The sequence below is a fragment of the Cervus canadensis genome, chromosome 3 (assembly GCF_019320065.1).
Source record: "Cervus canadensis isolate Bull #8, Minnesota chromosome 3, ASM1932006v1, whole genome shotgun sequence".
NCBI classification, from domain to species: domain Eukaryota; kingdom Metazoa; phylum Chordata; class Mammalia; order Artiodactyla; family Cervidae; genus Cervus; species Cervus canadensis.
Window position 1 is genome coordinate 111,123,791 of NC_057388.1, and position 23,434 is coordinate 111,147,224.

A 23,434-nucleotide genomic window follows, 5' to 3' on the forward strand; every position below is an offset into this window, starting at 1 on the left:
CACGCCCCATCCCGCGCCCCGCGCCGCGCCCCCCACCCCCGGCCCGCCCCCTGGCCCGCCCGCGCCCTGACCCGCCGCTGCTGGGGCCAGCTCTCACAGGGAGAGGCTGCTTCCCAAAAGGTGACCTCGGTGTAGACGGGAGTCAGTCAGTATCACGTGACCACGTATGCACATGGCTGATCTCCCAGCAGACGTGAAGTGCAATCGACTTTTACCATATATTCATAAATTTTTCATAACATTTTGAAATTTAACATTAAAAAGGAAGCTGATTTTTTTAAAATATGTATTTTAAATTAATTTATTTATTTAAATTGGAGGCTAATTGCTTTACAATATTGTGGTGGTTTTTGCCATGCATTGACATGAATCAGCCACGGGTGCCCATGTGTCCCCCATCCTGACCCCCTCCCACCTCCCTCCCCACCCCATCCCTCAGGGTCATCCCAGCGCACCAGCTTTGGGTGCCCTGCTTCCTGCTTCGAACTTTCACTGGTCCTCTGTCTCACATATGGTAATATACTTGTTTCAATGCTATTCTCTCAAATCATCCCACCCTGGCCTTCTCCCACAGAGTCCAAAAGTCTATTCTTTACATCTGTGTCTCTTTTGCTGTCTCACATATAGGGTCATTGTTACTGTCTTTCTAAATTCCATGTATATGCATTAATATTCTGCATTGGTGTTTTTCTTTCTGACTTACTTCAGTCTGTATAATAGGCTGCAGTTTCATCTACCTCATTAGAACTGATTGAAATGCATTATTTTTAATAGCTGAATAATATTTCATTGTGTGTATGTACCACAGCTTCCTTATTGATTCATCTGCCAATGGACATTTATGTTCCATCCATGTCCTAGCTCTTGTAAACAGTGCTACAGTGAACATTGGGGTGCACGTGTCTCTTTCAGTTGTGATTTCTTCAGGGTGTATGCCCAGCAGTGGGATTGCTGGGTCATATGGGAGTTCTATTTCCAGTTTTTTAAGGAATCTCCACACTGTTCTCCATAGTGGCTGTACTAGTTTGCATTCCCACCAACAGTATAAGAGGGTTCCCTTTTCTCCACACCCTCTCCAGCATTTATTGCTTGTAGACTTTTGGATAGCAGCTATCCTGACTGGCATGTAATGGTACCTCATTGCGGTTTTGATTTGCATTTCTCTGATAATGAGTGATGTTGAGCATCTTTTCATGTGTTCGTGAGCTATCTGTATGTCTTCTTTGGAGAAATGTCTGTTTAGTTCTTTGGCCCATTTTTTGATTGGGTCGTTTATTTTTCTGGTATTGAGCTCCAGGAGCTGCTTGTATATTTTTGAGATTAATTCTTTGTCAGTTGCTTCCTTTGCTATTATTTTCTCCCATACTGAAGGCTGCCTTTTCACCTTGCTTAGAATTTCCTTCTTTGTGCAACAGCTTTTAAGTTTAATTAGGTCCCATTTGTTTATTTTTGTTTTTATATCCATTTCTCTGGGAGGGTCATAGAGGATCCTGCTCTGATTTATGTCGAGAGTGTTCTACCTATGTTTACCTGTAAGAGTTTTATAGTTTCTGATCTTATGTTTAGATCTTTAATCCATTTTGAGTTTATTTTTGTATATGGTGTTAAAAAGTGTTGTAGTTTCTTTCTTTTACAAGTGGTTGACCAGTTTTCCCAGCACCACTTGTTAAAGAGATTGTCTTTTCTCCATTGTATAATCTTGTCTCCTTTGTCAAAGATAAGGTTTCCATAGGTGCATGGATTTATCGCTGGGCTTTCTATTTTGTTCCATTGATCTATATTTCTGTCTTTGTGCCAGTACCATACTGTCTTGATGACTGTAGCATTGTAGTATAGTCTGAAGTCAGACAGGTTGATTCCTCCAGCTGCATTCTTTCCCAAGATTGCTTTGGCTGTTGAAGGTTTTTTGTGTTTCCATCAGTTCAGTTCAGTCACTCAGTTGTGTCTGACTCTTTGCAACCCCATGGACTGCAGCATGCCAGGCCTCCCTGTTCATCACCAACTCCCAGAGTTTGCTCAGACTCATGTCCATCAAGTCAGTGATGCCATCCAACCATCTCATCCTCTGTCATCCCCTTCTCCTCCTGCCTTCAGTCTTTCCCAGCATCAGGGTCTTTTCAAATGAGTCAGTTCTTTGCATCAGATGGCCAAAGTATTGGAGATTCAGCTTCAGCATCAGCATCAGTTCTTCCAATGAATATTCAGGACTTATTTCCTTGAGAATTCTTTATACCTAGATAGCCATTAAATCATAATGTTTTCCTACCTAGCACTACTGATTTCATTCTGTTTCTTCTGTTCCAATCTATTTTATAGACTGATGCCAGACTGTTCTTCCTGTTAAACATGTTAATTATGCCTTTTCTAATTGATTTTGGAAAGATTTTTAAATTAGGAAGAATAAAACAACAGTTATCTGTGATCCAAGACTTGGAGCTAATCCATTTTGTGATATATATTTGGAGAAGGAAATGGCAACCCACTCCAGCATTCTTGCCTGGAAAATCCCATGGCTTGAGGAGCAGGGTGGGCTACGGTTCATGGGGTCGCAAAGAGTCAGACACAACTGAGCGACTAAACAGCAGCAACAACATGTATTTACTTGCACTCCTGTTTCTACATAATGAGTGCCGGGGTCCAGCCTCAGCAGGATCCAGCCAGGGGTACCCTCAGGATGAACTGTGTTGGTGAGAAAAGGGGCGAGAGAGAGAGAGAGAGAGAGAGAGAGAGACCAGACTGGGGGTGTGCAGCAGAGCCTGGCAAATCTTTATTTTTTACCGTAGCTTTTATATTCTAAGTTAGTACATTTTTAAGGGGAAGATAGTTTAATATTACATCAGTTTATCCTTCACGAAACCAGGGTGTTTTCTGCATACTTCATAGTGAGAGTCTTGTACATTATCTTCTGGCCTTGGGGCCTATTAACATTTTATGACCTAGGTGCAAAGCTGTTTTCTGTAATCTATTCTTTAATGAACACAAAGGTCAGTCCTTTTGCAGAAGTTATCAGTTAAATTTATCTAAAAGATTTACCACACAAAGACTCTGCAGCTCTGGTGAGGCAGCCCCTGTTTAGCATTCCTGGTTTAAATGAACAATTCTAAACTCTTATTTTCCTAAATCTTTAACTATAACCGCTTTTAGAATAATATTTTTGTGTTCTCTAATAGGGCTTCCTCACCCCCTGAAGGGCTCTGTGCCTATTAGGGCCTTTTGTGTGATCAGGTTCTTTATGCTGTTTATGATTAAGGTGTCGTGAGCAGTCATGTGCATTAGTACGCATTTGCCAAGCAGGCTAGAATGCCAGCAAAGGGGTCTAAATTGAAACACTCCTTTCATCCTGAATAATCTTACAGGATACCGCTGTCCAGGGGACATATTGATTAAAGTTCTAAGTTGATTCTGTTTGGAGAGAGAGTGGGGAAGGCCTTCTGCCTGTGTCACAGAAATTAGGGAGTAGTCTAATATAGCAAGCATCAGAAAGACAGATATCATCTTTAAGGTGAGTGCTGGGGCAGCTTTTCAAAATCCCTGAAGTCCTGATTTGCCCTGGTTGTCAGGTCTTCTCCTCACGACCTTGTCATGGGTGGGATCTTGTGCGCTGGGTCCCGGCACATGAGCTTAAATGAGCTTTCTAAAACTGCAAAATTGGAATTGTGCTGTTTTTTATATTTTTAATTCTGAGAATTGCTTTTTTAACACTGTGACATTAAATAGCTGTTTGGTATTCTGTCATGGTCATAACCTCATTTATTTACAAGTAACCTAATATTGAACATGGAGGTCAGTAGAATTTATTGGTCAGAGACAGTGTATGAATAATGTGAACTTTTCCTAGGCGTTTGCTACTTGCTGTGCATTGCCCTGCATGCCAAGCTTCCTTCTGCTCGGTGCTTTTTCTGGATCTCACCTCCCGCCCCCACCCTTGGCCCCCCAGGTCTGGAGCCCCTCTGTCTGGGAGGCGTTGCCCCTCTGCTCCAGGCCCTCCTCAGGGAACAGCCTGATGCCCCTCCTTTCCTGCGTGCTTCCGGGCAGTGCCCACTCAACAGATGGCTCTCCTTTTAGATAGCCTACCTTCATGTGTTGATTTATATTTTGTTTTTAAAAATTCGCTTAATTTAAGAGAAGACCGTTTAAATTTTTTCCATAGGTGTATGGATTTATGAAACAGCCACATTGCATATGTTTGAAAGTTTTATCGTTTTAAACGGTATGAGGATCTAGTCAGGTTTTCTGAAAATTAGGTGGAATTGGTAAGTATAAGTTTCTTTTCTTAGGTAACATTACGGAGATGATGGATAACCACCTTATAGTGTCCCGTGTTCATCTCCCTTACGTCAAGCACCTTTTACTAAGACAGGTGGTAAAAGCAGTCATTTTAAGAGGTGCCTGTAACACAGATGCAGTTGTTAGATTTTGAGCCCGTGACTTCCTTTTCAGAGCCTACTAACTGTGGTGAATTGGTTATGCTGTACTCATTAACGGTTGTCGGATTTTCTGCCAGGATGGGGAGCACAGACATCGTGGTACGAGTCTGAGGAGAGACGGCACGGGCAGCCAGTGAGTGAAAAGTGCCCTTCGGCTGATTGCTGTGTCTGTAGCTCAGTTCTCCCAGAATGCGTTGAAACGGACTTTTCCTCTTGGGCCTGATTATGGCCAGGAGAGGAGAGTACACTGCAGATAGACTTCAGGTTCTCCCGATAGGAACCCTCCAAGCTGTGTCTTCGGGGTCCTGCAGGAGCTGGGAGCTTGTTATGGGTTATGAGTCCTGCTTGGCCTTTTGCACACTTGCTGGTGCGGCCTCAGGACATCAGCCCTCCCCGAGCACCAGTCTCCGGGAGTCTCCACTCTGTGGGGGAGGGCACCTGTGGGTGGCTCTGGGCGTCCGGTTCCCGACCCCGGGATGCTGAGCACAGACGTGCCCAGCAGACCCGCTGCCCCGTGTTTGCAGGTCAGGCAAGGCGTGGGCACTGCCCACCACTGCGTCCACCCTTCCTGGGGGTGGCTGGCCCTTCAGAGCCTGTCTTTACTGTGAAGCTCGGACGAGGCCAATTTTGTGGGTTTTATGCAGATTAAGGTTAGAGTGTGCATGTAAATCCTCATTTTGTATGTGAGCTCCAGATTATAATTTGTTCTTTGCAGCAACAATATTTGGTGATTCTTTTCCACAGATTAGGGAGATTCAGGTTAAATGCCTTGCCCTAAATCTTACAAGTTTGCACAAAGTTATGCTTAAGCCTGGGGTGCAGATTCCTAGATTTTGTATTGCATGTCTGCTAGAAATGCAGTGAAGCTTTTGCTTGATTCTGTATGATTTTAAACATAGTGTGTGTTGAATTGGTATGAATGTTAAGTTCCAAATATTGAGAATCAGGTTGTAATTTTGAAAACCTTAATTTTATATCCAAAGTAAACATACAAATTATGTTCTATAAAAATAGAACATAATTCAAGATAAGTCTTTTGGAAATATTATATTAAACCTAAAACATTTGGGATTGATTCTTTCTAGAACTCTTAAAGGACATAGATTTATACATAAACACAAGTTTGTTAAAACGCATAATTTCTTCTCTCTACTGAAGATATTTCCTATCTTGTACTACGGCTAACATGGTAAAAATAGTTTAAAAAAGTTTAAGCTATAGTTTAAAAAATAGTTTTAAAAAGGCCTTAATTCTAATAAAGTTCTAATAATAGTTCTAATAAACTGTGCTTTGCAAATATGCCAACCTACAGGCATTCTTAATCATATCAAATACTGACAATAGCCTTCACTGAGATGAAAATGCTTTAATTTTCAAGTCTTTGTTTAAAATTAATTTGACTTTGATCACACTTGCTTTCTAGGCATGTGGAGAACTCAGTGAGGAGTGACGGGAAGGACAGAGACTCAAGAAGGAAGGTGAGACCCTTCCCGGGGGTTCTGTGGTAGGTCCAGTGACTCTGAGGGCAGAGCCTGGCAGGCTTTTTTTTCACGTGGTTTCCTTGAGTGGTGATTCCAGGAGGCACGTAAGAGATACATTTTAGATTAAAGGACTCAAATGGATTAAAGTGAAAAGATGGACAAGGTGGCCACCAAACAACAGTTGTACCAGAGCTTGGGTGGCTGGACCAGATGCCCGAGAACACATCATAGGAATAAGACAGGTCACTTGCAAGGAAGACATGACAAGTGTAAAGGAACACGCTGCTCAGAAGAGAGCCCCGGAATGCCAGAAGTAGAGGCAGACTGAATCAGAGGGAGAAGCAGAAAATTCAGTAGAGAATGGGACTTTAGCTCCCACTTTCACGAATAGAATGCCAGCATTTCCTGCTAATAGATTAGACGATTTAGATGAAAGGGAAATTACTGGAAGATCGACGTTAGTGACATTGCCTCGAGAAGAAATAGAAACTCTGAGTGTGTATATATATATATATATATACTGTCACTCAGTCATGTCCTACTCCTTGCAACCCCATGGACTATAGCCCATGAGGCTCCCCTGTTCATAGAATTCTCCAGGCAAGAATCCTGGAGTGGGTAGTCATTTCCTCCTCCAGGAGATCTTCCCAACCCAGGTATCGAACTCAGATCTCCTGCATTGCAGGCAGATTCTTTACCAACTGAGTGACCAAGTTAGAAAAAAGTTGTGTTAGTGTTAAAAATCTTTCCACAAAGCAGCGGAGGCTCGGGTGACCTGACTGGCAACTTCTATCAGGCATTTGTTGTTAACACTGACACCCTCATGGCCCCACTCCTTTCACAGTTACTTCATATCCAGGATTAAGTGTGTGCACATGTGTATATGTGTACATGCGAAGCATATGCAAGTTATAAGGTGTAGTAGTTCTTTCACGTTCTGGATTATCCATGCATGTGTACACGTGAGACGCACATGTCAGTGATATGCTATCATTCAGACAGCACAATCTTGGTCTTCATTTTTTATGCCATCTTCATAATTATCATCAGAAGGATCTTCATAATGATTATTTAATATCTCTAGAATCGTATACAGTGGAGTTAAAATTATTACCGTACCATTTCCTAGGTTTTTGTTCTGTTGTAGGTAATGCGGCAAGCAGATTTTAGCTTTTGTTGTTGTTGTTCAGTCGCTAAGTCATGTCTGACTCTTTGTGACCCCATGAACTGCAGCACGCCAGGCTTCCCTGTCCTTCATTATCTCCCAGAGTTTGCTTAAACTCATGTCAGTTGAGTCAGTGATGCCATCCAACCATCTCATCCTCTGTCATCCCCTTCTCCTCCTCCCTTCAATTTTTCCCAGCATCATGGTCTTTTCCAGTGAGTTGGGTCTTTGCATCAGGTGGCCAAAGTATTGGAGCTTCAGTTTCAGCACCAGTCCTTCCAGTGAATAATCAGGGTTGATTTCCTTTGGGATGGACTGGTTTGATCTCCTTGCAGTCCAAGGGACTCTCAAGAGTCTTCTCCAACACCACAGTTCAAAAGCATCAATTCTTCGGTGCTCAGCTTTCTTTACAGTCCAACTCTCACATCCATACATGACTACTGGAAAAACCACAGCTTTGACTAGATGGACCTTTGTCAGCAAAGTGATTTCTCTGCTTTTTAATACACTGTCTAGGTTTGTCACAGCTGTTCTTCTAAGGAGCAAGCATCTTTTAATTTCGTGGCTGCTGTCATTGCCTGCAGTGATTTTGGAGCCCAAGAAAATGAAATCTCACACTGTTTCCTCTTTTCCCCCTTCCATTTGCCATGAAGTGATGGAACTGGATGCCATGATCTTCATTTTTTGAATGTTGAGTTTTAAGCCAGCTTTTTCACTCTCCTCTTTCACACTTACCAAGAGGCTCTTTAGTTCCTCTTCACTTTCTGCCATTAAAGTGGTATCATCTATATATCTGAGGTTACTGATATTTCTCCTAGCAATCTTGATTCCAGCTTGTGCTTCATGCAGCCTGGCATTTCACCTGATGTACTCTGCATGTAAGTTAAATGAGTTGGGTGACAACATACAACCTTGACGTACTCCTTTCTCAATTTGGAACCAGTTCCATGTCCAGTTCTAACTGTTGCTTTTTGTCCTGCATACAGGTTTCTCAGGAGGCAGGTAATGTGATCTGGTATTGCCATCTCATTAAGAATTTTCCAGTTTGTTGTGATCCACAGAAAGGTTTTAGTGTAGTCAATGAAGCAAAAGTAGATATTTTTTGGAATTCCCTTACTTTTTCTGTGATCCAGCATATGTTGGCAATTTGATCTCTAGTTCTGCTTTTTCTAAATTTGGCTTGTACATCTGGAAGTTCTTGGTTCACATATTGCTGAAGCCTGGCTTGGAAAATTTTGAGCATTACTTTACTAGCGTGTGAGATGAGTGCAATTGTACAGTAATTTGAACATTCTTTGGCATTGCCTTTCTTTGGGATTGGAATGAAAACTGACTTTTTCCAGTCCTATGGTCACTGCTGAGTTTTCCAAATTTGCTGGCATATTGAGTGCAGCACTTTCACAGCATCATCTTTTAGGATTTGATATAGCTCAGCTGGAATTCCACCACCTCCACTAGCTTTGTTCGTAGTGATGCTTCCTAAGGCCCACTTGACTTCGCATTCCAGGATGTCTGGCTCTAGGTGAGTGATCACACCATCACGGTTATCTGGGTCATGAAGAGCTTTTTTGTATAGATCTTCTGTGTATTCTTGCCACATCTTCTTAATATCTTTTGCTTCTGTTAGGTCCATACCATTTTTGTCCATTGTTGTGCCCATCTTTGCATGAAATGTTCCCTTGGTATCTCCCATTTTCTTAAAGAAATCTCTAGTCTTTCCCGTTCTTTTGTTTTCCTCTGTTTCTTTGCATTGCTCACTTAAGAAGGCTTTCTTATCTCTCCTAGCTGTTCTCTGGAGCTATGCATTCAGTTCGGAATATCTTCCCCTTTCTCCTTTGCCTTTTGCTTCTCTTCTTTTCTCAGCTATTTGTAAGGCCTCCTCAGACAACCACTTTGCTTTCTTGCATTTCTTTTTCTTTGGGATGGTTTTGGTTATCCTATCCTGTACAGTTTTATGAGCCTTTGTCCATAGTTCTTCAGGCTCTCTGTTTACCAGATCTAGTCCCTTGAATCTATTTGTCACCTCCTCTGTATAATTATAAAGGATTTGATTTAGGTCATAGCTCAATGGCCTAATGGTTTAACCTACTTCCTTCTGTTTCCTGGGAAGAATAATCTTTTTCTTTCTCTGATAGTTATCTGAAACACTGGACTGTGAGAGAGCTGTCTTGAGCATCTGGTGCCGTGTTTTTATGGGTCTTTATTCCATGAACACACACAGAAGCACAGTCTTTTCTGATAAGTCAGGTCGTGCAGCTATGTTGGTTGATGTGAGGATGTTTTGTTCAGTCTGGGCAGTGGTTGGATTCCTCCCTGTCCAGGTATAGCCACACCTTAGTAAAAAGTGAGCCTTATAGGTAATTCTTCCCACGTAGTCTTTTTTCTGTATAATCTTTGACTGTGCTGTTTTGATGTCTGCGTTGGGGGGGGGGGGGGTCGATGCCTTTTTTCTGTCTTGCTCACACCTGCAGCATGTGCAGTTTGTCCTGATTCTGTGGAAACCCCTCTAGCTATAATGATTCAGATCTCCCTCCTACTTCTCATGAGTAAGTTTCTTGAACTGGAATTATTGAATGAAAATATCCAGTTTTTAATATTTTCTTTCTCTCAAATTTTTTAGCAAGGGTTAGCATTGTTCACTAGAATTATAATGTGAGCCACGTTTGTAATTTTAATTTTTTTGGTAGTCACCTTAAAAAAGAAACATAAAATTAATTTTAATAACATATAATCCAACGTTTCTGAAATAGTCTTTCAGCATGTAGCCAATGTACAAAATTAGACATTGTACATTCTTTTTTTCACCAAAGTAGCAAAATATGAGAGGTGTTTTTCCCCTGGGAGAGCCCAGAAGTGATCATGAAGATAGCTGGCAGCCAGTTTGGCTTATGACTGGCCATGTGTTTTATAGCATCAGCCCTGAGTTACCTTGGTGTAGTTGCTCAGCATTTACATGGAGACCCCACACTATGCCAGATTAAGCTTCTGGGTGGAAAGCTGTTCCCCTTCCTGCTGGGGGTGTCATGCTATCCCCACACCTTTGCATCGAATGGTTGCTGGCGGTGACGTCTGAGAGCCGTGCCTTCCTGGGGCCATGGCCCCGGTGGGACAGCCACGGGCCCCCGCCTCACCAGCACCTAGAGGAAGGTTCAGTCTCCCCGTTTCTCAGAGGAGGACGCTGAGGCCCGCAGAGGTCAAGCTCCCTGTGAGGCGCTGCTCAGCGGTGCCCCTTGCGCAGTCCCTGGCCCCTGCGGGAGGAGGCTGGGTCCCGGGCCTCCCCTCCGCCCTCCGGCTGACCCGTTGTGCTCTGTCCCCCAGCACGGCCGCGAGGAGGGCCCCTCGGTGTGGAAGCTGGAGCAGAGGCAGGGGAGCGAAGAGGCCACGGTGAGGGGAGGAGGCGTCCGTCTGCGCCGTCTGTCAGCACGCTGGGCCGGAGGGGCTGCTGTGCCTTGGCCCTGCGCCCCCCGTGTGCACTCCCAGGAGCTCGGGCTGGACGCGCCCCCAGCCTTCGCGCTGTTTCTCTGCCTTGAAAGTCAGTAGGTTTGGGGAGAATGCAAGGAAGTGAACAGAGACCTCACAAAGACACGATCCGGGTGTTGTCAGTGAGGAACGGTCCAGGGAGCAGGAAGTTTGCAGACATAAACGCCGAGCCAGCGGTGGAGGAGCAGCCCGCTCCTGCAGGAGCCGCTGGTGGCCTGGGGCGTTCATTCCGAACCGGGGCGGAGCGGGGCCCCGGCAGGCAGGCCAGGGACGCTCTCCTGTCCCTGTCCTCCCGTGTGTCCCTGGCAGGCACCCCGGGTGGCTGGGGGGCCCGTGGCCCATTTGCCGAGCAATGAGTTGTTGGGACGTGGAGAGCCTGTGATGCTGGGTCTCTGGTTTATTTGTTCAGTAACCAGAGACCCACTTTTTTCTTTGGCCATCAGAATTTAGAGTTTTCTCAAAAAGAATATGATTGATAACTGTTTTCTCTTTCTGGTCATACTTATAAGTCAGGGTATTTAAGAGTTGCGATTAGGTTATGTTAATTTTATAAATATTTGAATTTCTAAATTAACAACCTGAAGTGAATCTCAGAAAACATGTATTTTACAGCCTATTTGCAAGAATCAAACCTGAGATTGAATATTTTAATTATATGTTTGATTTCTGCCTGTAGGAAATCGAAAAGGAAGACGTTGATTTAGAAAATGTTGGAACGGATGAGTATACAGCCATTTTTGAAGATGATTTTGAGGTAGGTATTTAAAATTTTCTCATCTTAAGGATAGTTTGTTCTAAAATCAGAAACTTAATTGTTTTTTCATCTCCTCTTATTACTCTCAGTACTCCGGATCTATTTGATTTAGATCTGGTACCCATAAAAAGTTTGCTGTACATCTACCATTGCTGACCAGTATGGTGTAATTAAATGATTTTTCAATTTAGCCTGGCGATAGTGCACTACCGTCAAACGTGTGTGTGTGCACACGTGTGTGCATTATGTGTGCGCATGTGTGTGTGTCTACATGAAGTACACATGGATATACATGTCTCCGTGTGCTCACGCTCCCACTGTCGGCACAGGTGCGTTTGCACTGTATTGTTCACCCAGAGCTCTCAGAGTGCACAGTTCTGTCGGGGGTATGCGGACGCGGAGGAGCAGGCGCAGCAGTTTGCACACAAACCTGTGAGCTGCAGGGCGCCCAGGCACACGGGGGCCTGTCTGTGTGTCCTGCCGGCTGCCTGCTCCACCCGCAAGCCTGTCTGCTCTGCGTGCAGGACTATGAGGACGACTTCGAGGTCTGTGACGGGGCTGACGACTGCGGGGCGGACGAGCCCAGAGAGGGCGAGGCAGCGGAGGAGCTGCCTCCTGCCCGGAGGAGGGAGATCCAAGAGATCCAGAAGGCCATCCTCGCAGAGAACCAGCGGGTCGGCGAGCTGTCCTCGAAGCTGCCCGAGAAGCATGGCTGCCCGGAGCGAGCTGGGGGGCCGGGCCTGGGTAAGTGAGTGGACAGCGCCCCGCCCCCGGGGCACATGTTGAGTCCCTGCTTGGGGAGGGCGCTGCGGCGGGGCCATGCCGTGTGCTCAGTTGGCGTCCGAGGCCCCTGCTGCGTTTGCTTTGAGGAAGGAAGTGACAGCGTCGGCAGGAGGCTGGCCGTGGTGGGGCAGCCGTGGCAACTTTCTCTATGAAACTGGGAATGTGTTTTGCTCCGAAGCTCTTGGCACCTGGGTATGTGAAGATTACTTGTCAGGGCAGGGGAGCGCTCTCCATGAACGCTCCTGACAGCCCGGAGTGACGGTGCTTTGAGGCAGGAGAAACAGGAGGTGCTCGGTCAGCACCTTCTCGCGGCCTCTCAGGCTGCAAGACGGCAGGACAGGGCACGCTCTTTGCCTGAGTCCAAACACACATCCAAAGGGAATGAGAAGATAGGGTGAGAATAAGTGCATAGAGAAATATGCGGGTCTGTCTGCACGCTAAGTGCAGGGGTCCCTGGGGGCTGAGGCCTGGTAGGTGGACCCCGTGGAGGGAGGGGGTGGAGTGGTCTGTCCCGTGGGGGCTTCTGGTGGTCCGTGGCCTGTCACCAGGCCAACCAGCCTGCCCGCTGTGACCTGACGGACCGCCGCCCGTGTCTGCCCATCTCCTGCTCCCTGCCGCAGTGAGCGGCTTGTCCAGCCTGCACCAGCCTCTGTGTGTTTCCCGGCTGCTCTGCGTGTTCACACCTCAGCTCCCTCACCCAGGAAGAGGGGTTTGGAGCGGGCAGGGGAAAGTGGGGTGGGAGTGGAGGACTGACTACTCTTGTATGTGTTCTTAAATATTTCTGGAAGTAGTGGGATTGGCACAGATGTAGGAAATTTTGCTTTGTTGCAGGTTTTAGATGAAATGAGCAGAAGTGGTTCCTAAGTGCACATAGAAGACATTTGTCATTAGTTGAGTGAACATAATTGGTTTACGTGTCTAATTGGTTTACTCTTGATTTCTTTTGCTTGAAAGAAATATTTCAGTTTCACAAAAATACCTTTTTTTTAATGTGCAGATGCAAACAGCTCCCCTTCCAAAACCCCCCTGTGTGGAATTTTCATGGATTTTGCCACAGCCTCACACCGTCAAAAGAATCGGACTCAGGCCCTTAAGCAAAAGTAGGTGTACTGGGAAAATTGCAGATGGAATTAGGAGTTTCTGTACTTCCCTGCAACAGACGTTTAAATATTAGCGTTTGTTTTGTTGTCACTGCTGGTGTTCACGCCCGTGGTTTCATTTGTGCTGTGTTCCCGTGTCCTGGGTTGTGTTCCTGGGCAGTGCTGTAGGCGAGCTCGGCCCGGCATCTGTGACAGTTCTGGGGGGGCCCCGGGAGCCCCGCGTCAGGGCCAGGCCGCGGCACAGGTGCTCTGGAGGCGGGCGGCAGGACCGAGAGCAGAGGGCGGGGCGGTCCGCCCGTGCCCCGTGCCTCCCGCCGCCGTGTGGGTTGCGCCCTCGCAGCCGGCGCCCCTTGTCTCAGGCTGGGGAGCCGGAGAGTCACAGCGGAGAGCCTCACGTCGGCCAGCCATCCCGTGTCCCGGGCACTGAGCCCCCGTGGGCTGCAGGCTGCCTGTGCAGGCCCGGGTCAGCCCAGCGAGGGTGGAGATGAGGGTGAAGAGCCAGGGCCAGTGGGGTCAGAATCCAGACTGCTGTGAACCCAGAAGCTCAGGAAAGTGAAGGACAGACTCTCAGCCCACGTCTGCGGTACCGAGCCCAGTGCAGTCTGGGGTAGATGTCGGAGTCCACCGGGTTGGGCTGGACACAGTGGACTTAGGGAGAGTATCCAGTCAGCCAGGGAGCCATGCTGGCAGGAAGCAGCCTTCACCCCACCTCCCCCGAGAGCGCCCGCCCCCTGCAGCAGAGGGAGCCAGGGTGAGGTTGGCAGGGGCTCGCCCGGCTGGACGCACCCCCAAAGTGGGGGGGCATCGACAGCAGTGGGAGCCGGGGGTTCGGCCCTGCAGCCTCGCTGTCCACGGGGGCCCAGCGTGGTGACTGGGAGCATGGACGACCCGCTGCTCCCGGGCCCGGCCTCCGTCCTGCTCTTCCCTCCAGGACGCGCAGCGCAAAGCTGCTGCGGCTCATCGACATGGACTTCTCCTTCACATTCTCCCTCCTCGACCTCCCGCCCGTGAACGAGTACGACATGTACATCCGGAACTTCGGGAGGAAGAACACCAAGCAGGTTAGCTTGTGCGGTGGCAGGGCCTGAGGTGTGACGCGTGCCGTCCCGACATCAGCGGGGGTGGCAGGACACTCACCACCTGGAGCCTGGGTCTGGGGGCGCCGGGGCGCGGGCGTGGCTCACTCGCAGGCTCTGAGGACAGCCCGGGACGGGAGGCTTTATTGAGTCACCTGGTGTCAGCTGGGGTCACCTGCTCCCATCCCTGTGGGCCTGCAGCGTCTTGCGTGTGTGACCCTAGGTGCAGAGGCTCCAAGATTTGGGCTGGAGTGCCCCCCTACCCAACTCCCCCCGAGCTCCCAAGGTTCTGGACTTGCCTCGGGGTCCCTCCTGCCTGTTCCATTCCACTCACCCTTACTTGGGAAATGCGGCCCTGGCCAGGCCCTCTGGTATATGCCCTTGGGTCCCCCCCACCTGCCCCTGGGCCCCCCTCACCTGCCCCTGCAACCCCCTTGCAGGCCCCTTGGTCATCTGCCTGTCCTTCTCTGTTACCTGGCCTATGCTGTCCCTACCTCGTCCCTTATTTGTCTTCCTGTCTCTCTGTGTCCACGGCCTGTCCTCCAGGTGAACTAGGTGATCCATCCCTGCGTGCCCTCTGACCCCCGTGTTGCTGCAGTCCATCCCCTTCTCCTCCCACCTTCAATCTTTCCCAGCATCAGGGTCTTTTCCAGTGAGTTGGCTCTTCACATCAGGTGGCCAAAGTATTGGAGATTCAGCTTCAGCATCAGTCCTTCCAATTAATATTCAGGATTGATTTCCTTTAGGATGGACTGGTTTGATCTCCTTGCAGTCCAAGGGGCTCTCAAGAGTCGTCTTTAACACCACAGTTTGAAAGCAATAATTTTTCAAAGCTTTTAGTTAATGTCAAAACTGAAGCATGTACCTTTTTGAAATAAATTTGTGTCTGGTTTAGCAAAGCTGGTATGTTGTAAGAGACTAGGGTATTGGCGGACTAGATCATGAGATTTTTTTAAAGATTTTGTTTACTTATTTATCTGACTGCACCGGGTCCTAGCTATGGTGTGTGACTCCTCTCTAGTTGGGGTGCGCGGGCTCCAGAGTGCCTGGGCTCAGTAGTTGGGCCTAGCAGATGCAGTGTGCAGACTTGGTTGTCCTGAGGCAGGTGGGATCATAGTTCCTTGACCAGGGATAGAACCCACGTCCCTTGCACTGAAAGGTAAATTCCCAACCTCTGGACCATGAGGGAAGTCTCTAGGTCATAGTATTCTCAAACTGGAGCCAGACTGTTTGATATGACTTTTGAGAACACTTTTGAAATTTAGGCCCATGTTTTTCAAATGTTTAAGACAAAAGCAGTCTTTGCATGATTGTTATTCATGCCATGATGCTTAATTTTGTCAGAAGCAAGAACAGTGTCATCCTTAACTTAAAAAACTTAGTTGTTTTCTTTTCAGCAATGAGAAATGGATCAGAGGTGGAGACCCAGAGCTAACCCGGCCTGCCTTCCTTCTCAGGCCTACATTCAGTGTAATGAAGACAGTGTGGACCGGGACATCCAGACCGAGGAAGTGGAGACTCGGGAAGTGTGGACCCAGCACCCGGGGGAAGGCGCCGCTGTGTCTGGGGGTAACGGCCTCTGCCCTAGGCCTTGGCGGTTGTGTTCATCCCCTTTCTTGTTCTTTCCTCAGCCTCGTATGTGCTTGCATGTGTGCTGACTGTGGAAATAGCAGTGAGTTTGCAGACACCACCGCAGCCTGGAGGCCTGGCCTGGGCCCTGGCTGAGGCTTGTGACACTCGTTCTTGAACAGAGGAGAGAGCCCGACTCCAAACCAGCACCCACAGAGGTGCTGCTCAGAGACCCCATGCTCTCCAGTGGCTCACATGCTTAGAGCATTTTCTTCCCTAAGTACATTCCCCAGCTGTGTCACATCGAGACAGGTGGAAGGCCCTGGACGGTGCGGAGTTCTGCGCCCGCTGGTTCTTCTCAGTTACTTGCGTGCTAACTATTACTTCACTGGATGATTGTTTACTCTGAGGAATTACCTGTGTCACTCCCGTTCCTCAGGGAAGCTTTATCCTAAAAAGTAACAAACCTAAACATTGTTGTTCAGTTGCTTAATCATGTCTGGCTCTTTGTGACCCCATGGACTGCAGCACGCGAGGCCTCCCTGTCCTTCATTATCTCCTGGAGTATGCCCAAACTCAAGTCCACTGAGTTGGTGATGCCATCCAACCATCTCATCCTCTGTCATCCCCTTCTCCTCCCGCCTTCAATCTTTCTCAGCATCAGGGTCTTTTCAAATGAGTCAGTTCTTCACATCAGGTGGCCAAAATATTGGAGTTTCAGCTTCAGCATCAGTCCTTCCAATTAATATTCAGGGTTGATTTCCTTTAGGTTGACTGGTTTGATCTCCTTGCAGTTCAAGGGACTCTCAAGAGTCTTCTCCAACACCACAGTTCAAAAGCATCAATTCTTCGGTGCTTAGCCTTCTTTATGGTCCAACTCTCACATCCATATATGACTGCTGGAAAAACCATGGCTTTGACTATACAAATCTTTGTCAGCAAAGTAATGCCTCTGCTTTTTTATACACTGTCTAGGTTTGTCATAGCTTTCCTCCCAAAGAGCAAGTGTCTTTTATTTTCATGACTGGAGCCACCATCCACAGTGATTTTGGAGCCCCTTTAAAAAAGTCTGTCACTGTTTCCCCTTCTATTTGTCATGAAGTGATTTGCCTGGATGTCATGATCTTAGTTTTTTGAATATTGAGTTTTAAGCCAGCTTTTTCACTGTCCTCTTTCACACATATCAAGAGGCTCTTTTGTTCATCTTCACTTTCTACCATTAGACTGGTATCATCTTCATATCTGAGATTGTTGATATTTCTTACAGCAATCTTGATTCCAGCTTGTGCTTCATCCAGCCTGGCATTTCACGTGATGTACTCTGCGTGTAAGTTAAATAAGCAGTGTGACAATATACAGCCTTGACGTACTCCTTTTCAAATTTGGAACCAGTCTGTTGTTCCATGTCCAGTTCTAACTGTTGCTTTTTGTCCTGCATACAGGTTTCTCAGGAGACGGGTAAAGTGGTCTGGTATTCTCATCTCTTTAAGAATTTTCCACAGCTTGCTGTGATCCGCACAGTCAAAGGCTTTCGTGTAGTCAGTGAAACATGTTTTTCTGGAATTTCCTTGCTTTCTCTCTGATCCAGTGAGTGTTTGTAATATGATTACTGGTTCTTCTGCCTTTTCTAAATCCAGTTTATACATCTGGAAGTTCTTGGTTCACGTACTGCTGAAGCCTAGCTTGAAGGATTCTGAGCATAATCTTGCTAGCAGTTTGAACATTCCTTGGCATTGCCTTTCTTAGGGATTGGAGTCAAAACTGACCTTTTCCAGTCCTGTGGCCACTGCTTAGTTTTCCAAATTTGCTGGCATATTGAATGTAGCACTTCAGCAGCAGCATCTTTTACGATTTTAGGTAGTTCAACTGCAATTCCATCACCTCCGCTAGCTTTGTTCATAGTGATACTTCCCAAGACCCACTTGACTTTGCATTCCCAGATGTCTGGCTCTAGGGGAGTGATAACACCATCATGATTATTCTGGTCATTAAGAGCTTTTTTGTATAGATCTTCTGTGTATTCTTTCCACCTCTTAATCTCTTCTGCTTCTGTTAGGTCCTTACCATTTCTGTTTTTTATCATGCCTATCCTGGCATGAAATATTCCCTTGAGTATCTCCAATTTTCTTGAAGCAATCTCTAGTCTTTCCCATTCTATTGTTTTCCTGTATTTCTTTTTTTTTTTTTTTGGTTTAAAACTGTTATTGGTCAAAAAAGTGGAAATGATAAAATTATTGCATAGGGAAAATATGCTAGTAGTTTAAAAACAGGCTAAATAATAAGGAAAGTTTACATATGTTAACAGGTGGAAGGCTGAGAAGAATCTTTTTTTTTAATATTCTTACACCATAAGATTTATTGTTTTTATTTGAGATGTTGCCAAGACTTTTTTTAGAGTATTTTAAAAGTTTTATCATTATTTTATTTTTTATTTAAAAAAATTTATTTTAATTGGAAGCTAATTACTTTACAATATTGTAGTGATTTTTGCCATACATTGACATGAATCAGCCATGGGTGCCCATGTGTCCCCCATCCTGAACCCCCCCTCCCACCTCCCTCCCCTTCCCATCCCTCAGGGTCATCCCAGTGCACCAGCCCTGAGCACCCTGTCTCATTCATCGAACCTGGACTGGCAATCTGTTTCACATATGGTAATACACATGTTTCAGTGCTATTCTCTCAAGTCATCCCACCCTTGCCTTTTCCCACAGAATCCAAAAGTCTGTTCTTTATCTCTGTGTCTCTTTTGCTGTCTCGCATATAGGATCATCATTACCATCTTTCTAAATTCCATATATATGCGTTAGTATACTATATTGGTGTTTTTCTTTCTGACTTACTTCATTCTGTATAATAGGCTCCAGTTTTATCCACCTCATTAGAACTGATTCAAATGCATTCTTTTTAATGGCTGAGTAATATTCTGTTGTGTATATGTACCACAGCTTCCTTATCCATTTGTCTGCTGATGGACATCTAGGTTGCTTCCACGTCCAAGCTATTGTAAACAGTGCTGTGATGAACATTGGGGTACACATGTCTCTTTCAGTTCTGGTTTCCTCGGTGTGTATGCCCAGGAGTGGGATTGCTGGGTCATATGGCAGTTCTATTTCCAGTTTTTTAAGGAATCTCCACACTGTTCTCCATAGTGGCTGTACTAGTTTGCATTCCCACCAACAGTGTAAGAGGGTTCCCTTTTCTCCACACCCTCTCCAGCATTTATTGTTTGTAGACTTTTTGATAGCAGCCATTCTGACTGGCATGAGATGGTACCTCATTGTGGTTTTGATTTGCATTTCTCTGATAATGAGTGATGTTGAGCATCTTTTCATGTGTTCGTGAGCTATCTGTATGTCTTCTTTGGAGAAATGTCTGTTTAGTTCTTTGGCTCATTTTTTGATTGGGTCGTTTATTTTTCTGGAATTGAGCTCCAGGAGCTGCTTGTATATTTTTGAGATTAATTCTTTGTCAGTTGCTTCGTTTGCTATTATTTTCTCCCATTCTGAAGGCTGTTGTTTCACCTTGCTTATAGTTTTCTTCCTTGTGCAAAAGCTTTTAAGTTTAGTTAGGTCCCATTTGTTTATTTTTGTATTTCTTTCCATTACTCTGGGAAGTGGATCATAGAGGATCCTGCTGTGATATATGTTAAAGAGTGTTTTGCCTGTGTTTTCCTCTAGGAGTTTTATAGTTTCTGGTTTTACCTTTAGATCTTTAATCCATTTTGAGTTTATTTTTGTGTATGGTGTTAGAAAGTGTTCTAGTTTCATTCTTTTACAAGTGGTTGACCAGTTTTCCCAGCACCACTTGTTAAAGAGATTGTCTTTACTCCATTGTATATTCTTGCCTCTTTTGTCAAAGATAATGTGTCCATAGGTACATCGATTTATCTCTGGGCTTTCTATTCTGTTCCATTGGTCTATATTTCTGTCTTTGTGCCAGTACCATACTGTCTTGATGACTGTAGCTTTGTAGTAGAGTCTGAAGTCAGGCAGGCTGATTTCTCCAGTTCCATTCTTCTTTCTCAAGATTGCTTTGGCTACTCGAGGTTTTTTTGTATTTCCATACAAATTGTAAAATTATTTGTTGTAGTTCTCTGAAAAATACCATTGGTAGCCTGATAGGGATTACATTGAATCTATAGATTCCTTTGGGTAATATACTCATTTTTGCTATATTGATTCTTCCAATCCATGAACATGGTATATTTCTCCATCTATTTGTGTCATCTTTGATTTCTTTCATCAGTGTTTTATAGTTTTCTATATACAGGTCTTTTGTTTCTTTAGGTAGATTTATTCCTATGTATTTTATTCTTTTTGTTGCAATGGTGAATGGAATTGTTTCCTTAATTTCTCTTTCTGTTTTCTCATTGTTAGTTATGGGAATGCAAGGGATTTCTGTGTGTTAATTTTATATCCTGCCACTTTACTATATTCATTGATTAGCTCTAGTGATTTTCTGGTGGTGTCTTTAGGGTTTTCTATGTAGAGAATCATGTCATCTGGAAACAGTGAGAGTTTTACTTCTTCTTTTCCAGTCTGGATTCCTTTTATTTCTTTTTCTTCTCTGATTGCTGTGGCTAAAACTTCCAAAACTATGTTGAATAGTAGTGGTGAGAGTGGGCACCCTTGTCCTGTTCCTGACTTTAGGGGAAATGCTTTCAAATTTTCACCATTTGAGGTTAATGTTTGCTGTGGCTTTATCATATATGGCTTTTCTTATGTTGAGGTATGTTCCTTCTATGCCTGCGTTCTGGAGACTTTTTATCATAAATGGATATTGAATTTTGTCAAAGGCTTTCTCTGCATCTATTGAGATAATCATATGGTTTTTATCTTTCAATTTGTTAATGTGGTGTATTACGTTGATTGATTTGCGGATATTGAAGAATCCTTGCATTCCTGGGATAAAGCCCACTTGGTCGTGGTGTATGATCTTTTTAATATGTTGTTGGATTCTGTTTGCTAGAATTTTGTTAAGGTTTTTTGAATCTATGTTCATCAGTGATATTGGCCTGTAGTTTTCTTTTTTTGTGGCATCTTTGTCTGGTTTTGGAATTAGGGTGATGGTGGCCTCATAGAATGAGTGTGGAAGTTACCTTACTCTGCAATTTTCTGAAACAGTTTGAGTAGGATAGGTGTTAGCTCTTCTCTAAATTTTTGGTAGAATTCACCTGTGAAGCCATCTGGTCCTGGGCTTTTGTTTTTTGGAAGATTTTTGATTATGGTTTTGATTTCCTTGCTTGTGATGGTCTGTTAAGATTTTCTATTTCTTACTGGTTCAGTTTTGGAAGGTTATACTTTTCTAAGAATTTGTCCATTTCTTCCAAGTTGTCCATTTTATTGGCATATAGTTGCTGACAGTCTCTTAAGATCCTTTGTATTTCTGTGTTGTCTGTTGTGATTTCTCCATTTTCATTTCTAATTTTGTTGATTTGATTCTTCTCCCTTTTTTTCTTGATGAGTCTGGCTAATGGTTTGTCTCTTTTATGTATCTTCTGAAAGAACCAGCTTTTAGTTTTGTTGATTTTTGCTATAGTCTCCGTTGTTTCTTTTTCATTTATTTCTGCCCTAATTTTTATGATTTCTTTCCTTCTACTAACCTTGGGATTCTTCATTTTTTCTTTTTCTAGTTGCTTTCGCTATAAAGTTAGATTATTTGCTTGATTTTTCTCTTGTTTCTTGAGGTAAGCTTGTATTGATATGAACCTTCTGCTTAGCACTGCTTTTACTGAATCCCATAGGTTTTGGGTTGTTTTGTTTTCATTTTCAATCATTTCTATGCATATTTTGATTTCTTCTGCGATTTGTTGGTTATTCAGAAGCGTATTGTTTAACCTCTATATGTTTGTATTTTTAATAGTTTTTTTTCCCGTAGTTGACATCCAATCTTACCACATTGTGGTCAGAAAAGATGCTTGAAATGATTTCATTTTTTTTTTTTTAATTTACCAAGGCTAGATTTATGGCCCAGAATGTGATGTGTCCTGGAGAAGGTTCCGTGTGCACTTGAGAAGAAGGTGAAATTCATTGTTTTGGGGTGAAATGTCCTATAGATGTCATTTAGGTCTAACTGGTGCATTCTGTCATTTAGAGCTGTGCTTCCTTGCTAATTTTCTGTTTAGCTGATCTGTCCATAGTTGTGAGTGGGGTATTAAAGTCTCCCACTATTATTGTGTTATTGTTGATTTCCCCTTTCATACTCGTTAGCTTTTGCCTTACATATTGCGGTGCTCCTATGTTGGGTGCATATATATTTATAATTGTTATATCTTCTTCTTGGATTGATCCTTTGATCATTATGTAGTGCCCTTCTTTATCTCTTTTCATGGCCTTTATTTCAAAGTCTATTTTATCTGATATGACTATTGGTACTCCTGCTTTCTTTTGGTCTCTATTTGCATGAAATATCTTTTTCCAGCCCTTCACTTTCAGTCTGTATGTGTCCCTTGTTTTGAGGTGGGTCTCTTGTAGACAGCATATATAGGGGTCTTGTTTTTGTATCCATCCAGCCACTCTTTGTCTTTTGGTTGGGGCATTCAACCTATTTACATTTAAGGTAATTATTGATAGGTATGATCCTGTTGCCATTTACTTTGTTGTTTTGGGTTCAAGTTTATAAACCTTTTCTGTGTTTCCTGTCTAGAGAAGATCCTTTAGCATTTGTTGAAGAGCTGGTTTGGTGGTGCTGAACTGTTTTCCTCTGTTTCTTTGCATTGTTCGCTTAAGAAGGCCTTCTTACCTATTTTTGCTATTCTCTGGAACTCTGCATTCAAACGGGTGTATCTTTCCTTTTCTCCTTTGCCTTTTGCTTCTCTTCTTTTCTCAGCTATTTGTAAGGCCTCCTCAGGCAGCCATTTTGCCTTCTCGCATTTCTCTTTCTTTGGGATGGTTTTGGTTACCGCCTCCTGCGCAGTGTTAAAAACCTCTGTCCATAGTTCTTTAGGCACTCTGTCTACCAGATCTAGTCCCTTGTATCTGTTGGTCACCTCCACTGTATAATCGTAAGGGATTTGATTTAGGTCATACCTGAATGGCCTAGTGGTTTTCCCTACTTTTCTTCAATGTAAGTCTGAATTTTGTAATAAGGAGTTCATGATCTGAGCCACAGTTAGTTCCAGTCTTGTTTTTGCTGACTGTATAGGTCTTCTCCATCTTTGGCTGCAAAGAGTATAATTGGTCTGATTTCGGTATTGACCATCTGGTGATGTCCATGTGTAGAATCTTCTCTTGTGTTGTTGGAAGAGGGTGTTTGCTATGACCAGTGCATTCTCTTGGCAAAACTCTATTAGCCTTTGCTCTGCTTCATTCTGTACTCCAAGGCCAAATTTGCCTGTTACTCCAGGTATCTCTTGACTTCCTCATTTTTCATTTCAGTCCCCTATCATGAAAAGGACATCTTTTTTTTGGTGTTAGTTCTAGAAGGTGTTGCAGGTGTCATAGAACTGGTCAACGTGGCATTGGTGGTTGGGGCATTGACTTGGATTACTGTGATGTTGAATGGTTTGCCTTGGGAATGAACCAAGATCCTAAGTGTAACCCATGCACAGTAAAATGATGCTCTGCATAGGACTCTGCTTACAGACTTTCTGTGAAC

At 44.5% G+C, this 23,434-nt stretch overlaps 1 protein-coding gene across 4 annotated transcripts in view; it reads left to right on the forward strand.

Annotated features, from left to right (window-relative positions):
• DYNC2I1 (dynein 2 intermediate chain 1) overlaps positions 1-23,434 on the forward strand; it is a 46,515-nt gene that overhangs the window by 7,654 nt on the left and 15,427 nt on the right. For 3 of the 4 annotated variants that reach the window (XM_043464006.1, XM_043464008.1, XM_043464005.1), the window contains exons 6-13: positions 4,505-4,560; positions 5,851-5,905; positions 10,392-10,457; positions 11,230-11,307; positions 11,832-12,051; positions 13,088-13,190; positions 14,122-14,251; positions 15,724-15,835. In XM_043464006.1, coding sequence (XP_043319941.1) covers positions 4,505-4,560; positions 5,851-5,905; positions 10,392-10,457; positions 11,230-11,307; positions 11,832-12,051; positions 13,088-13,190; positions 14,122-14,251; positions 15,724-15,835 — 820 coding nt within the window. The remainder of the gene's footprint in view (positions 1-4,504; positions 4,561-5,850; positions 5,906-10,391; positions 10,458-11,229; positions 11,308-11,831; positions 12,052-13,087; positions 13,191-14,121; positions 14,252-15,723; positions 15,836-23,434) is intronic. The other variant, XM_043464007.1, reaches the window with a different exon arrangement.